General features: G+C 51.0%; 1 protein-coding gene across 1 annotated transcript; it reads right to left on the bottom strand.

Annotated features, from left to right (window-relative positions):
* Window positions 1–10,659: 10,659 nt before the first annotated feature.
* Window positions 10,660–13,815, bottom strand: TMEM102 (transmembrane protein 102). Its single transcript, XM_033170242.1, has 2 exons — window positions 13,576–13,815; window positions 10,660–11,678 (listed from the first exon to the last, which is right to left on the bottom strand). The coding sequence occupies exons 1-2, from the start codon at window positions 13,766–13,768 to the stop codon at window positions 10,660–10,662; spliced, it is 1,212 nt and encodes a 403-aa protein (XP_033026133.1). The 5' UTR covers window positions 13,769–13,815.
* Between the last annotated feature and the right edge of the window lie 2,165 nt (window positions 13,816–15,980).

Genomic DNA, 15,980 nt, shown 5'->3' on the forward strand with positions numbered 1-15,980 from the left:
ATAAAAAGCATAGGAGTTTATAAATAAACCATGAATGTATTTAGATAATAACACTTGTGTACCTAGATGCTAGGCAAGCATGCGTGGAATTGTAGTGTCCCTATATAGTGATATACTGTAATTTACAGTGGTACCTCGGTTCTCAAACTTAATCCATTCCAGAAGTCCATTCCAAAACCAAAGCGTTCCAAAACCAAGGCGCGCTTTCCCATAGAAAGGAATGCAAAATGGATTGATCCGTTCCAGACTTTTAAAAACAACCCTTAAAACAGCAATTTAACATGAATTTTACTATCTAAGGAGGCCATTGAGCTGTAAAACCCAGCCAGATGGGCAGGGTATACGGGTGAAACTCGAAAAATTAGAATATCGTGGAAAAGTCAATTTATGTAAGCAATTGTTTTCATTTGCTACTGGAGTTTAACATATGAGATAGACTCATGACATGCAAAGCGAGATATGTCAATCCTTTGCTTGTTTTAATTGTGATGTTTATGGTGTACAGCTGATGAGAACCCCAAAGTTGAAATTGTTTATTTGGGGTTCTCATCAGCTGTACGCCATAATCATCCCAATAATAACAAATAAAGGCTTGACATATCTCGCTTAGCATGTCATGAGTCTATCTCATATATTAGTTTCACCTTTTACCTAAGCTGAATTATTGAAAGAAACGAACCTTTCCATAATATTCTAATTTTTCGAGTTTCACCTGTAAATAGTAAGTTGCTGTTGTTGTTAAAACAAAATAAAAAATAAAAAATTCCTTCCAGTAGCACCTTAGAGACCAACTAAGTTTGTTCTTGGTATGAGCTTTCGTGTGCATGCACACTTCTTCAGATACACACAAAAGCTCATACCAAGAACAAACTTAGTTGGTCTCTAAGGTGCGACTGGAAGGAATTTTTTTTATTGCTTGTTGCTTTCATTTTATGGATCCACGGTCTCGTTCAATAGTAAAATTCATGCTAAATGGCTGTTTTAGGGTTTGTTTTCCCAAGTCTGGAACGGATTAATCCGTTTTGCATTGCTTTCTATGGGAAAGCCCGCCTCGCTTTTGGAACGCTTTGGTTTTGGAACGGACTTCCGGAACGGATTAAGTTTGAGAAACGAGGAACCACTGTAAAAAAATACAAAAACAAGACTGGGTGCCAGTCACCAGAAGCCACAGGAGTGGGGAGGGCTCTTGTGCTCGGATCCTGCTTGCAGGTTTCCCATTGGGGGGGGGGAATCTGGTTGGCCCCCCCGTGAGAACAGAATGCGGGATTCAATGGACCCCGTTTGGCCTGATCCGGCAGGCTGTGTTCTTAAATCATAGCCAGAAACAAATAGCCCAAGCCATCAGCACATGCAAATCTTGTGTCCTCTTTTTCCTGGCAATGCTTAATAACCCCCCACCCCCTTGCTGCCACCACCATCTGGCTGGGATGCGGCCAGCTCTGGGGAGGAGCAGGAGGCGGTGGCAGCTGCTTCAATGGCCCCCGCCACTTTCATAACCAGCCCCGTTAAGCTGCAATCGGTTGTGTGTGTTTTAATTTCCCACTTTCCCCTCTTCCGAGAGCCAGGACATCTCGGCTCGCCCGGATTTCGATCAGCCTCCCGGGGTCAAAACTCTCTCTCTCTCTCTCTTTTTTTCGGGAAGGGTGCCAGAAAGGGGCCTTTAAAGATTAGTGCTGACATGAGGGATTTGAGAGTCATCCGGAAGACGGCGGCAAGGCCAGGAGGGCGAGCGAGGCAGGGCCTACGCCTCCCCAAAATGGGTGGGTGGGTGGCAACAGCAGCAGCACCCCCATCCCCCCTCCCGCTCACCCACCTTTTGCAGCTGGGGAGGGCGAGGCTCTGCAGGAGGGGGAATTTTCGCCTGCAGCAGATTCTCCCCTGGCTTGGAAGGGACAAAGGGCGCCCGCAGACAGATCCATGCTTGACCTCTGGGTGCCCTGCAGGCAATCGCTTTTCAAGGTGGGCAGGCAGGGATGAGATTAAGGCCGTGAGATTTACAACCTGCTTTCTTCGATAGGGAAAGAGACCCCGTTTGCCTTATTTCTCCATTTGCATATGCAAATAGCGCATCACTCTTTCCTGCCCACCCCATTCCCTCCCAGCCTTCCCGCTTTGGCAAGGAAGGACATTCTGCCAGAGGATTGCATTTTCATAATCCAGGCAGGCTCCCAGCAGCTTCCACCCCCCCCAAACCCCCAGCTCTGAACCTGGCCCATCGTAAGCCTCTGAAGGCTTAGAAAGTTTCATCCTGGCTCTGCCAGGCAGGATAGATTTGGGATGAGGGGCCAGGAATGAGCACAAGAGCCAAACCATCTTCTTCTTCGGCGACCCCTCGTAGCCGAGTAAGATTGTCTTCCATCAACACGGTTTTAACAATGAGTCCGTAAGTGAATGTGGAGGCCAATTCTGGATCCGCACGTCCTTCCACAGTGGGGACATTGGTTTCTGGGTGGGAGTTGACCACGGTGTGGATTTGCCAAGCATGCCTTCCTCTAAGCACGTTTCTCCCTTGCGTCCTGAGTTCGAGTGTCTTCAAAGCCCACAGACACCTTTGGTAAAGGCTGCTCTCCAATTGGAGCGCTCGCTGGCCAGGTGGAGCTGTGGTCTAAACCAGTGTTTTTCAACCTTTTTTGGGCAAAAGCACACTTGTTTCATGAAAAAAATCACGAGGCACACCACCATTAGAAAATGTTAAAAAATTTAACTCTGCCTATATTGACTATATATAAAGTAATTTTTCAATTTTTCCCACGGTACACCAGGCAACATCTTGCGGCACACTAGTGTGCCGCGGAACAGTGGTTGAAAAACACTGGTCTAAACCAGGGTTTCCCAAACTCGGGTCCTCTGCTGTTTTCAGACTACAATTCCCATCATCCCTGACCGCTGGTCTTGCTGGTCAGGGATGATGGGAGTTGTAGTCCAAAATCAGCTGGAGACCCAAGTTTGGGAAATACTGGTCTAAACCACTGAGCCCAGGGCTTGCTGATCGGAAGGTCGGCGGTTTGAATCCCCGCAGTTCGAAAGCACGTCAAAGTGCAAGTAGATAAATAGGTATCACTCCGGCAGGAAGGTAAAGGGCGTTTCTGTGCGCAGGAACGGTGCTAGGGCTTCTGGCGCCCTAGGTGACACCAATCTTCTGCCTCCCCCCCCGCAGGCTTTGGCGGGAGGTGGGGGGGGTGGAGAGGCAAGCAGGGAAAGGTTGACAGTATGGTCCCTGCTCCTGCCCACCTAGCAGTTCAAAAGCACATCAAAGTTGTTGTTGTTCAGTGGTTCAGTTGTGTCCGACTCTGGACCAGAGCACACCGGGCACGCCTATCCTCCACTGCCTCCCGCAGTTCAGCCAGACTCATGTTAGTAGCTTCAAGAACACTGTCCAACCATCTCGTCCTCTGTCGTCCCCTTCTCCTTGTGCCCTCCATCTTTCCCAACATCAGGGTCTTTTCCAGGGAGTCTTCTCTTCTCATGAGGTGGCCAAAGTACTGGAGCCTCAACTTCAGGATCTGTCCTTCCAGTGAGCACTCAGGGCCAATTTCCTTGAGAATGGATAGGTTTGATCTTCTTGCAGTCCATGGGACTCTCAAGAGTCTCCTCCAGCACCATAATTCAAAAGCATCCATTCTTCGGCGATCAGCCTTCTTGATGGTCCAGCTCTCACTTCCGTACATTACTACTGGGAAAACCATAGCTTTAACTATACGGACCTTTGTCGGCAAGGTGATGTCTTTGCTTTTTAAGATGCTGTCAAAGTGCAAGTAGATAAATAGGTACCGCTCCGGCGGGAAGGTAAACGGCGTTTCCATGCACTGCTCTGGTTCGCCAGAAGCGGCTTAGTCATGCTGGCCACGTGACCCGGAAGCTGTACGCCGGATCCCTCGGCCAGTAAAGCAAGATGAGAGCCACAACCCCAGAGTCGTCCATGACTGGACCTAATGGTCAGGGGTCCCTTTACCTACATTTTTAAAGATTTGCCTTGAGAGAGCCTTAAACCTCTTTTGTTGACCGCCAGCATTACGCTTTTCATGTTTTAAGTTCGGAATAGAGTAGTCGCTTTGGAAGACGATAATCAGGCATCCGCACAACACGACCAGTCCAACGAAGTTGACGTTGAAGAATCATACATCCCCCTTCAATCAACAAGCCATGTGGATTTGGGTTTTGGAAGAGGGCCGCTGCTGGAAGTCAGTGTAGACAAGACTGGTCTCACCCCATACACAGCAGATACCGTCATAGAATTGCAGATTTGGAAGGGACCCCCAAGGGTCTTCCAGTTTCACCCCTTCCAATGCAGGAATCTCAGCTAAAGCATCCCTAACAGATGCCCCCCCCCAACCTCTCCAAGGACGTCCAGAGGGGGTCTGTTCTACTGCTGAACAGCTCTTACGGTCAGAAAGTTCTCCCTAATCTTTAGTTGGAATCCCCTTCCGGAATCCCCTAAAGTAATCTCTGACTTTAGCAGGAACTTGGGGGAACACTTACCTTTTAATAAAAATATTATTTTTTCTTGGGGGCCGATGCCTGGGTGAAAAACGCACCTATATCTAGTTACAGGTAGGTAGCCGTGTTGGTCTGCCGTAGTGGAAACAAAATTAAAAAAAAAATCCTTCCAGTAGCACCTTAAAGACCAACTAAGTTTGTTCTTGGTATGAGCTTTCGTGTGCATGCACGAAATTCAGATACACTGAAACAGAAGTCACCAGACCCTTATATATAGTGAAAGGGTGGGGAGGGGTATGACTCAGAAGGGTGGTGGGAATGGGAGATTGGCTGATAGGTGTGGAAAACCTGTTGACGAATGTTAACGACTGCAATTGGTCTTATGGGGAAAAGCAAGGGGTGAGATGGCTAAAGATAGCTATATCATGTATAATGAGATAAGAATCCAATGTATCTGTCCAGACCAGGTCTCTCCATGGTTTTAAGTTTGGTAATAAGTTGCAGTTCAGCAGCTTCTCTTTCCAGTCTATTTCTGAAATTCTTTTGCAATAAGACAGCTACTTTGAGATCTTGTATAGAATGTCCTGGGAGACTAAAGTGTTCTCCTACTGGTTTCTCTGTCTCGTGATTCCTGATGTCAGATTTATGTCCATTTATCCTTTGGCGTGGGACGCGGGTGGCATTGTGGTTAAACCACAGAGCCTAGGGCTTGCTGATCAGGTCGGCGGTTCGAATCCCCGCGACGAGGTGAGCTCCCGTTGCTCTGTCCCAGCTCCTGCCCACCTAGCAGTTCGAAATCACGTCAAAGTGCAAGTGGATAAATAGGTACCGCTCCGGCGGGAAGGTAAACGGTGTTTCTGTGCGCTGCTCTGGTTCGCCAGAAGCGGCTTAGTCATGCTGGCCACATGACCCGGAAGCTGTACGCCGGCTCCCTCGGCCAGTAAAGCAAGATGAGCGCCGCTACACCAGAGTCGGACATGACTGGACCTAATGGTCAGGGCTCCCTTTACCGATCCTTTGGCATAGCGTTTGGCCTGTTTGTCCAATATAGAGAGCTGAAGGGCACTGTTGGCATTTGATGGCATACACAATGTTAGAAGTTGATTAATTAAATAGTCCCACGATGGTATGTTTGATAAACCTGACATGAGTCAACAGGGTGATGCAGCAGCTAAAAGAGCCAATGCAATTCTGGGCTGCATCAATAGGAGTATAGCATCTAGATCAAGGGAAGTAATAGTACCACTATATTCTGCTCTGGTCAGACCTCACCTGGAATACTGTGTCCAGTTCTGGGCACCACAGTTCAAGAAGGATACTGACAAGCTGGAACGTGTCCAGAAGAGGGCAACCAAAATGGTCCAAGGCCTGGAAACAATGCCTTATGAGGAACGGCTTAGGGAGCTGGGTATGTTTAGCCTGGAGAAGAGTAGGTTAAGGGGTGATATGATAGCCATGTTCAAATATATAAAAGGATGTCATATAGAGGAGGGAGAAAGGTTGTTTTCTGCTGCTCCAGAGAAGCGGACACGGGGCAATGGACTCAAACTACAAGAAAGAAGATTCCACCTAAACATTAGGAAGAACTTCCTGACAGTGAGAGCTGTTGGACAGTGGAATTTGCTACCAAGGAGTGTGGTGGAGTCTCCTTCTTTGGAGGTCTTGAAGTGGAGGCTTGACAGCCATCTGTCAGGAATGCTTTGATGATGTTTCCTGCTTGGCAGGGGGTTGGACTGGATGGCCCTTGGGGTCTCTTCCAACTCTAGGATTCTATGTTGTTGGGGTCAGTAATGGTGTTGTCTGGGTTTATGTGGCAGCAAAGTTGGCATCTGGGTTTATGGCAGGCTCTGGTACCAGTGTCCATGTTAAGTCCGGTTGTTGTATTATTGTGGGTGAGGGGTTGTTTAAGATTAGGTGGCTGTCTGTAGGCGATGAAAGGTCTTCCTCCCAGAGTTTGAGAAAGAGAACTGTCATATATCTGTATATCTGTAACTCATAAAGTTGTGGCCGTTTCCAACCCAGATTGTTGCCTGCTTGAGCTTGTTAATCACATCTTACATTTAGCCGCTGCCCGGGTGTGTCTGTGTGTGGCACTGCGACTGGGCCCGCAGTAAACAAACAAACTTATAAACTCTGTGGTGCGAGTTCCCCCAACTTTTTATTTTTCCAGGAAAAAAGCACTGGTCAGAAGGTAGCCAACCATCGGATCACACAGAACATCTCCTCTGGCCGCCATGGAGGCAGAGAGAAGTGATATTGTGACGAGGCGGCTCTTATCTCCTCTCTCCACCACTGCCTTCCTTGCAACAAAAATGTGATTTTTCACAACGCTGATTGGGAAAAAAAAATGGGTTTAGAAAAGCAATCCTCTGGCGCCCTCTGCAGGCGAGCTTTGAGAACACACCAGCAAACCAGTTAACCCTCCTCGGATGCCTTCTGCAGCATGGACCTCCATAGGGAATCTGGACTACAACTCCCATGAGCGCCTGCCAGCATGCCAGGACATCTGGAGGGGACCAGGTTTGAGAAAATCTGCCCTAGGGGTTGCAGTGTGTGCATGCAGCCGTTTTCAGTTACCTGCAGATCAAAATGTGGATGGGGTCATTCCAAATCACCTGATTTTAATACTCGACCGTGCTCTCACAACTCAGATTTTCTTCAAAAAAAATTTTTATGTGCAGATACCTATGACAGTGTTTTTCAACACTAGTGTGCCGCGAGATGTTGCCTGGTGTGCCGTGGGAAAAATTGAAAAATTACTTTATATATAGTCAATATAGGCACAGAGTTAATTTTTTTAACATTTTCTAATGGTGGTGTGCCTCGTGATTTTTTTCATGAAACAAGTGTGCCTTTGCCCAAAAAAGGTTGAAAAACACTGACCTATGAGATAACCTCAAATTAATTTTTAAAGATTTTTTTGGTCCAAAATCGGGTGCAGGAGAATTTTTTAAGAATTCTGATTTTCGTGCGATTTAGGCTAATGCAATTTCTGCGTCTTTTTTTGGGGGGGGGAACCTGTTTTGCTTATTTTTCAACCATTTGGGCTTATTTGGGTATCAAAATAAAGCTAATTGTGCTCTCTTTCAAAATAAGGTATATGCATGGTACTAAGTGCAGCAGGAAAGGGTCACTGACCGTTCAAAGTGAATTTTTGTCATTTTATTCCCGGTAGGTTTGATAAGTCATAGCACGCAAACCACAACTATCACATGTATCATATATATATATATTGTAGAATGGGCTAACCATGCACTTGTTATGTTTTAAAAATTAGGAGGGTGTTTTTTGTGGTTATAAAATAAAATGTTTTAAAAATAAGGAGGGTGTTTTTTGTGGTTATAAAATAAAATGTTTTTAAAATAAGGAGGGTGTTTTTTGTGGTTATAAAATAAATTGATTTTGAAGTAAAAAATTTACCAAAAAATATATTACAATTTGTACAGGTTTAAGGTCTCTTTGAGCCTGAAATAACTCGCACATTCGTGAGAATAGTTAAAATTGTACCCTCTTATGTTAACAATGTCATCTGATATATTTTTAAAATTAAGTTTTATTGATTATTTAATTAAAAAAAAAACCAAAGCACATGGCACCAGGTGATTTGGCATGGAATGACCTGGAGGAGAGAGAGGAGCAGGGGGATTTTGGCTCAGGGCAGCCAACTTTCTAGCCAGCTTCCGTCACTGTGTTTGTATCTCCCCACTGGACTGCTGCCAAAAGCACAGGAGCAGTCGCAGCCTTGGTCAGTTGGCAACTCCTCTTTTGTAAATCAAGGATTGGGTAGGGAGAAGAGCGGCAATGTTCAAACGCCTCTGTGTATATTTAAGACTTGGTTGTTGTCCCCCACCCCCAAAAAAGGAACTGTTTGTGTCTACAACTCCCATCTGGCTGGGTGCAGCTGGTGGGAATTGTAGTGCCAAACAGGTTGGCAGAGGCTGATATAGCCATTTCTACGCCTCTTCTGCCCTGCTCAAATGGCAAAGTCCTTTATTGCATTTAAATCTTTATTCACCTCGCAAACAACGATCGCCGCAGAATATAAGAGACAATCTCTCTCCCAAGCACTACGAAGCACATTCCACTTATTATGAAAAATCTCATTATTGTCCTTCGGTATCTATTTCAGATGTACGATTTCAAGAGACAAAGACGTCGGCGCCAAATCTGACCGAAAGGTTTGGCCTTACAAATACATGTGAACAGGTTGTCCGGTTGTTTTACTCAAGAGTAGACTCTCCCGAGTGAGTAAACATAACTAATCAATCGATCCTCTGCAAACGACGGCCCTTCTCTGAAAACGCGATTGCCGCAGGGATAGCGACACGGCGCCTAGGCTCCCAACTCGCAGCCGCCTTGACCAGCATGCCCAGTGGTCAGGGATTATGAGAGTTATAGGGCAGCCTTCGCCAGCCAGGTGCAAATCAATCTGTTTCGGACTACAGTTCCCATAACCCACCAACACCATCTTCCTGCGCCAGCTGATGGGAATTGTAGTGCAAAGCACGCCCAGAGGTCGCCAGGTTGCGGGGTGGGTGGGGGAGAGCTGTTTGAGGGAAATCCTTGACGGTTAGGGTCTCCTACCCGAGGCTGTTACCCAACCCCAAAGAAACGGGCGTTGATTTGTTAAATGTTTTAGCGCTTAGGCAGAGGTCAGGGGCATCGACGGTCCAATGGCAGCGTCCCGTCCCCGCGTCCCATGCAAGGAATCCCCTGGCATCAATAGGGAAGACAGAGCTCAGCAGAGAATTTCCGACACCGCCACTGAGTCGCCCTGCGGCCTTTCTCTTTGGCAAGACGCTACACCGGTTGAACAGCGGCCTGAAGTTGCATACCCAAAAGCAAGAGGAGCGCTCCAGGCGCATCGGATCAGTTTTTTTTTTGGAAATCAGTTTAAGGCACAATTAAAGGCTGTGGGGCTCTACCCCTTCCTCTTAATCTGGGGAAGCTTTTAGCACGCCAGGCATACGTCTCCCGTCATCCCCGACCACTGGGCGTGCTTGCCAGGGCTGGGGGAGGGGGAGTTGTAGTTCAGGACCCCACAGATGTGGGGAAAGGGCGGGCTCTCTTGGTTGCAATAATTCAGCCGTTCAGCTTCGTTTGGGGCCCCGCCTGTGCCGTTATCTTCCAAGCTCTCTTATACCGCCTTAACCGTCCTGGCTCCGCCCACCTCCGACAAGAATCCCGGGAGCTGTAGTTTGTTAAGGGCGCCGAGAGTTGTTAGGAGACCCCTGTATTCCCGTCACAGAGCTACGAGTCCCAGAGGTCCCCGGAAGAGGTATTGATTGTTTAACCATTTTGAGGACCGTAGATCTCCGAGAGGAATTAGGGGGGGAATCTTCGGACAACACTCAGCAAACTACAGTTCCCGGGATTCTTGGGCGAGGGGAGCCATGGCTGAGAATTCGGGAACCTCTCCTTGGCCACAATGAAACTGCCGGGGTTCCCCCCAAAGAATTCTGGGAGCTGAAGTTTGTTATTTGCAGGGCTTTTTTTCTGGGGGTACGCATACCCCTAAACATTTTGTGAATCTAATGGGAGAAGAAACAATGTGTTTTTTAAAAAATTACTTTCTTCTCTAGCGTGGTGAATCGTCAGTTCCGTTGCTGTCCCCCGATAGCAGGCTTTTGTCCATTTGCTCTATTTATTTTCCCTGATTTGAACAATAAATGGTGGTTTTCTTGAGTCAAAATGAGAATACATTGGTACCTCTGGTTGTGAACGGGATCCGTTCCGGAGCCCCGTTCGCAACCTGAAAGGTCCACAACCTGAAGCGTCGTATCTGCGCATGTGCGCGGTACAATTCAGCGCTTTTGCGCATGCACGAAGCGCCGAACCCGGGTGTAACCCGTTCCGGTCCTTCCGGGTTCGGCACGTTTGTATCCCACGACAAACGCAACCTGCAGCGAAGGCAACCCAAGGTATGACTGTACCCCTAAACATTTTTATTTATTTTTTTAGGAAAGAAGGACTGCTTGCGGGTTTCAAGAGTTACTTGGAGACCCCCGCATTCCCACCCCGGAGCTACGATTCCCAAAGAAGAGAGATGGTTCGTTGAACCCCTTCAGCGATTGTAGCTCTGCGAGGGCACTAATAATAGCAGACAGCTCCCAGAATCCTTTGGGGGGGGAAGCCATGATTGCTGAAAGGGGCCATAAATGGGCGGCCCTCGTTGGCACCATTTTTCTACCTCAAGCCACTGTGCCTGTTCCGTGGAACGAGTCACGGCACTGCGGGAGGGACGCCCCGCTCCCTGAAGGCCTTGGCCAACCGCTTGGCTTCCTTGGCGCCCTCCACGGCTCGCCGGAGGAACCGGCAAGGGTCGGCCCTCACCCAGGCGACCTCCCGAGCCAGGCCCTCCACGGCCGGCCGAGGCAGCCCTTCCAGAAGGTTCCACTGCGGCAGGAAGTAGCTGGGGAGGCGCCGGTGCACCAAGGCGGAGGAGAGGTCGTCCAAGAGGCCCAGCAAGGCGTGCGCCGCGTTCTCCTCCCGGCCGAGGTAGCTGGACGGCAGCCGCTCGCACGACCACAGCGCCAAGGTGAAGAGGTGGTACGGCCCCAGGCCTCCGCACAGGTCGCAGCCCAGCATCGCCATGGCGGCCCGGAGGGCCCGGAGAAGGGGCAGGGGCAGGATCCTGCGCAGGTGCAGCTCGCTGGCCGAAAAGGCCAGGCGCCAGGCGCCGCAGGACGAGGACGGCAGGAGGTAAAAGCTCCCGGCGGCTTCCCCGTCCGTCATCTTGCCGTCCCAGAAATGGGCCTGCGCCAGCCACGGCTGGGCAACTTCCGGCCAGCCCTTGAAGGCGACAACCGGGACGACGTCGTAGAGGACGCGGCGCAGCCCGACGCGGACGATCAGGGAGGTGACGCAGCCGCGCCGCTCGACCCTCACGTCCTCGGCGGCGGGGAAGGAGCGCGAGAGCCACTCGCAAACCAGATCGGACGACAAGTGGGCATCGTCTCCCAAGCAACAGTCCGACCAGCGGGTGAGCGTCTCGGGGCCGAAGGGCCGGAGGCTGATCTGCGCGTGGCCCGGGGGGCTCTGCTTCATGTCCAAGGAGACGGGGACCCCGGCTGCGCTGAGGACGGGCACCAGGAGGGTGAAGTCGGCGTCGTAGTCGCCCCCGGCGGAAAGAGGGCGGAGGGTGCCTGGGTCTGCGTGGATGGTGCCCTTCTGGGCTCCGCCGGAGAGGATCAAGTAGCGGTTGATGGGAGGAAGCTTCCCCTCGGATTTCTGGACCTGACCTGGCGGGAGGAAAAAAGAAACAGGGGACTTGAGACCCCTGTTTAACCCCCTAATTTGGGGGGGGGGGCTGGTTTGCCCAGCCCTCCCTTAGCAAATGATTCTCCCTCTGCCTGGAAAGACCCCCACAGATAGTGTCCAAGGAGGCTGTGGTCAGCTTTTGCTGTTGGCATTCGTCTGTCTCGAGAGACAATGGAGTGTGCCTCCATGGGTAAAGTCAAACCGGCAATGGAGTGCGCCTCCAAGGGGGGGGAAGTCAAACCAACAATGGAGTGTGCCTCTGGGGGTGAAGTCAAACCAGCAATGGAGTTCACCTGGGGGGGGGAGTCAAACCGACAATGGAGTGTGCCTCTGGGGGAAAGTCAAACCAACAATGGGAGTGCGCCTCCAAGGGGGGAAATCAAATCGACAATGGAGTGCGCCTCTGGGGGGTGTCAAACTGACAATGGAGTGCGCCTCTGGGGGGGAATCAAACTGACAATGGAGTGCGCCTCTGGGGGGAAAGTCAAACCGACAATGGAGTGCGCCTCTGGGGGGGGTGTCAAACTGACAATGGAGTGCGCCTCTGGGGGTGAAGTCAAACCAGCAATGGAGTGTGCCTCTGGGGGGAAAGTCAAACCAACAATGGAGTGCGCCTCTGGGGGGGTGTCAAACCGACAATGGAGTGTGCCTCTGGGGGTGAAGTCAAACTAGCAATGGAGTGTGCCTCTGGGGGGAAAGTCAAACCAACAATGGAGTGCGCCTCTGGGGGGTGTCAAACTGACAATGGAGTGTGCCTCTGGGGGTGAAGTCAAACCACTTTGTTAGCAGCTCCGAAGTGACTTCCCTGGGGCACAAGCCTAGAGAGTGGGTGGGGGGTGTCGAGGGCTGCCCAAACGACAAGAACCCCCCCACCCGGTCTCGCTGACATGGTCCAAAGGAAAGCAGAACAAGATGTTTGGCACCAGCTTGGCTGCAGGAGTTGCCAGAAGGAGGCGTACAAGGCGCCTTCCAACCATCCCAGGAATTCCACTCCACTACCAGCTCCATCTGGTACGCAGGATGAGACCCTCCCTGCCCGCAGACCGTCTCGCCAGAGTGGTGCATGCTCTGGTTATCTCCCGCTTGGACTACTGCAACGCGCTCTGCATGGGGCTACCTTTGAAGGGGACCCGGAAACTGCAACTAATCCAGAATGCGGCAGCTAGACTGGGGACTGGGAGACCATATAACACCTGAAAGACCTGCATTGGCTCCCAGGATGTTTCTGACCACAATTCAAAGTGTTGGTGTTGACCTTGAAAGCCCTAAACGGCCTCAAATGCCCAGTAGACCTGAAGGAGCGTCTCCACCCCCATCGTTCAGCCTGGACACTGAGGTCCAGCTCCGAGGGCCTTCTGGCGATTTCCTCCCTGCGAGAAGTGAGGTTACAGGGAACCAGGCAGAGGGCCTTTTCGGTGGTGGCACCCGCCCTGTGGAACTCCCTGCCTTCAGATGTCAAGGAAATAAAAAAGTATTTGACTTTTAGACGACATCTGTTCAGGGATGTTTTTAATGTTTGATGTTTGATCGCTTTTTCATTACTGTTATTAATATTCTGTTGGGAGCCGCTCAGAGTGGCTGGAGAAACCCAGCCAGATGGGTGGGGTATAAATACATTATTATTATTATTATTATTATTATTATTATTATTATTATTATTATTTGTGTAGGGTTTACCCCTGAGTCTTTTTCTCCCGAAGATATCCCACAAGGCAACAGAGGTTTAGGATCAGAGTTTTCCTTCCCCTGCATGGGCTCCCTTCCCAGGCTGACCGGCCCCAACCAGAGTCCTCCCCGCTTCTCCCCCAATGCAAGACCGTCTGCCTCTGTCCCCCCCTCCCAAACACCTTTCCACCTTCCCAGGGTCCAGCCACTCACCCAGCAGAGAGAAAATCTTATCCTTTGCACGGTGCAGTTCCGGGGCGTCCCGAACGCCTGGGTCCCTGGCCTCGTATTCTTGGATGAGCTGGTTGATCTCTTCGATGCGTGCCCCGGAACGGAAGTCCAAGTCTGTGAGAGGCTTGGCAGGGGCCGGCTTGGGGTTGGGGGGGTCCCCGAAAGGGGATGCCATCCCCCAGCTTTCCAGGAGGGTGAACAGAGAGAGGGAGAGAGGGAGAAAAGGGGGGGATGATCTCCTCACGACCTTCATTGGAAGAAAAAAAAAACGACTTGATGAGGAGGTACGATCCTGCTTCTGCAGCCAGGGGTGGCAGGGGAGGAGGCAGAAAGACCCTCAGCCCATTCTAGGTTTGTGGCAACTATCTGGATGTGTTCGACTCCGACTCCCATGATCCACAGACAGCGTGGCCAAGGGTTGTGGACGATGGGCATTGTAGTCCCCCAAAAACCATTGCTATCGCTGTGCTGGCAGCCAGGTCCACACCTGGGAGAGAACTATCAGGAGGCGTCCTAGAAACACTATCTAATCCAGGCACCCCCAAACTCGGCCCTCCAGATGTTTTGGGACTACAATTCCCATCATCCCCGACCACTGGTCCTGTTAGCCAGGGATGATGGGAGTTGTAGTCCCAAAACATCTGGCAGGCCGAGTTTGCCTATGCCTGGTTTAAAGCATGCGCACACTGCAAAAAGTGGGCAGTGCTGTGTAGTGGTTAGAGTGTTGGGCTAGGACATGGGGGAGATACCCAGGTTCTAAACCCTACTCATCCGGGAGACTCACTGGGTGCTGACCTTGCGGGGGTGGGGAGGCCGTCTCCTTCAGCCTAACGTACCTCGCAGGGTTGCTGTTCTTGTGGAGATTAAATTAGGAGGGGAGAGAATCCTGTATAGGCCACCATGAGTTCATGGAAGGAAGAGGTGAGCTACAATTGCAATAGACCAGGGGTAGGCAAACTAAGGCCCGGGGGCTGAATCCGGCCCAATCGCCTTCTCTATCCGGCCCGCGGAAAGTCTGGGAATCAGCGTGTTTTTACATGTGTAGAATGAGTCCTTTTATTTAAAATGCATCTCTGGGTTATTTATGGGGCATAGGAATTCATTCATTCCCCCCCCAAAAAAAAAACAGTCCGGCCCCCCACATGGTCTGAGGGATGGTGGACCGGCCCCCGGCTGCAAAAGGTTGCTGACCTCTGCAATAGATGGACTATGCTGCCAACATTTGACTTTAATTGGTACCGACTAGTACCAACTTTGTTACTTTCCGGCCCAACTTTCAGCCGACCCTCTTCCTGTTCCGACATCATGTCGAACCACGCGCTGTGGATCTATGGCGGGCCTTTGTTTTGCCTCATTGTAAAATGTTTTGATTAATTCGTAAAGAAAGAACCCGGGGAGCTGCGCTTTATTTAGGCTTCTCGGAATTGTAGCCGGGGTGAACTACAGTTCGCAGCACCTGGCTAAACTACATTTCCCATGGATCTTTTTGGGCGGTGATAGAGGAGAAGGGGGAACGTGCTTCCCGTGTCTGGTGAGACGCAGGAGGAGGAGGAGGAGGGTGCTGGCGGGCGGTGCCACCCCTGGGCTGCTTGCCAGCAAAAGGGCAGGCGGGTGGGTGGGAGCTAGACGAGGGCCGGCTCAGGTGGGTGCGCTCGCCCTCGGGGGCCAGGCTCCGCTGCAAATGGCTCGGATCCTGACGCGCAAGGGCGGGGAGGGGCTCTGCCGGCGCACCTGGGCGGGCGATGGAGACCAGCGGACAGGTAAAAGGCAGGTGCGACGACCCCTGCCCCTCCCTCCTTCCTCCTCCCTCTCTCCCGCTTCCTCCTCTCTCCTCCTTTTCCTCTCCTCCCCTTCCCTTCCTCTCCCCCTCCGGCTGCTACCTGCTCCGCCGAGGAAATCCAGGAAGCCCCATCCCGCTCACCTGCAACTTACCTGCCCAAGCGGAGGGCGCGCCCACAGCCAGGGAATCTCAGCTCCCCAAGCACCCTGGGAAATGTAGTTTCTCCCCACTAACTCCCGCTTCCAGGCGTGTCCCAAAGCATGCTGGGAAACGTAGTCTTTTTCCTTTTAAAGCGCTCTCAAAAGGTCCTAACCAAGGCGCCTTGGGTAGTTTTATCCCAAACGAGTCCTTTTCGTGGTGGTGGGGGGGGGGGGAAGCGATGTCTTGGCTCTATTTTCTATATCCAGGGAATATCTGTGCAGTCCTAACAGCCCCAGTCGCACCCTGGGACATGTAATTTTCTCTCTTGGTCCCATCCAGCCGCAGTTGTAGTTTTTTAATGTCGGTTTCCAAAATGCCTGCCTTGTGACCCACCCCCCCACGCCTGGGTGGAAGGTTGGGCTAGATTGAGGCACCAAGATATGTATGGACAGAATGGATAAAGGGG

This window comes from Lacerta agilis, chromosome 14 (genome assembly GCF_009819535.1).
Source record: "Lacerta agilis isolate rLacAgi1 chromosome 14, rLacAgi1.pri, whole genome shotgun sequence".
NCBI classification, from domain to species: Eukaryota; Metazoa; Chordata; class Lepidosauria; order Squamata; family Lacertidae; genus Lacerta; species Lacerta agilis.

What these genes read in the sequence shown, in the direction of transcription:
- TMEM102 (XM_033170242.1), bottom strand. Translation starts at nt 13,768, where the DNA reads ATGGCATCCCCTTTCGGGGACCCCCCCAACCCCAAGCCGGCCCCTGCC. An exon ending in TAAGATTTTCTCTCTGCTGG is followed by an intron (nt 11,679 to 13,575) that starts GTGAGTGGCTGG and finishes TCCTCCCGCCAG; the next exon opens with GTCAGGTCCAGAAATCCGAG.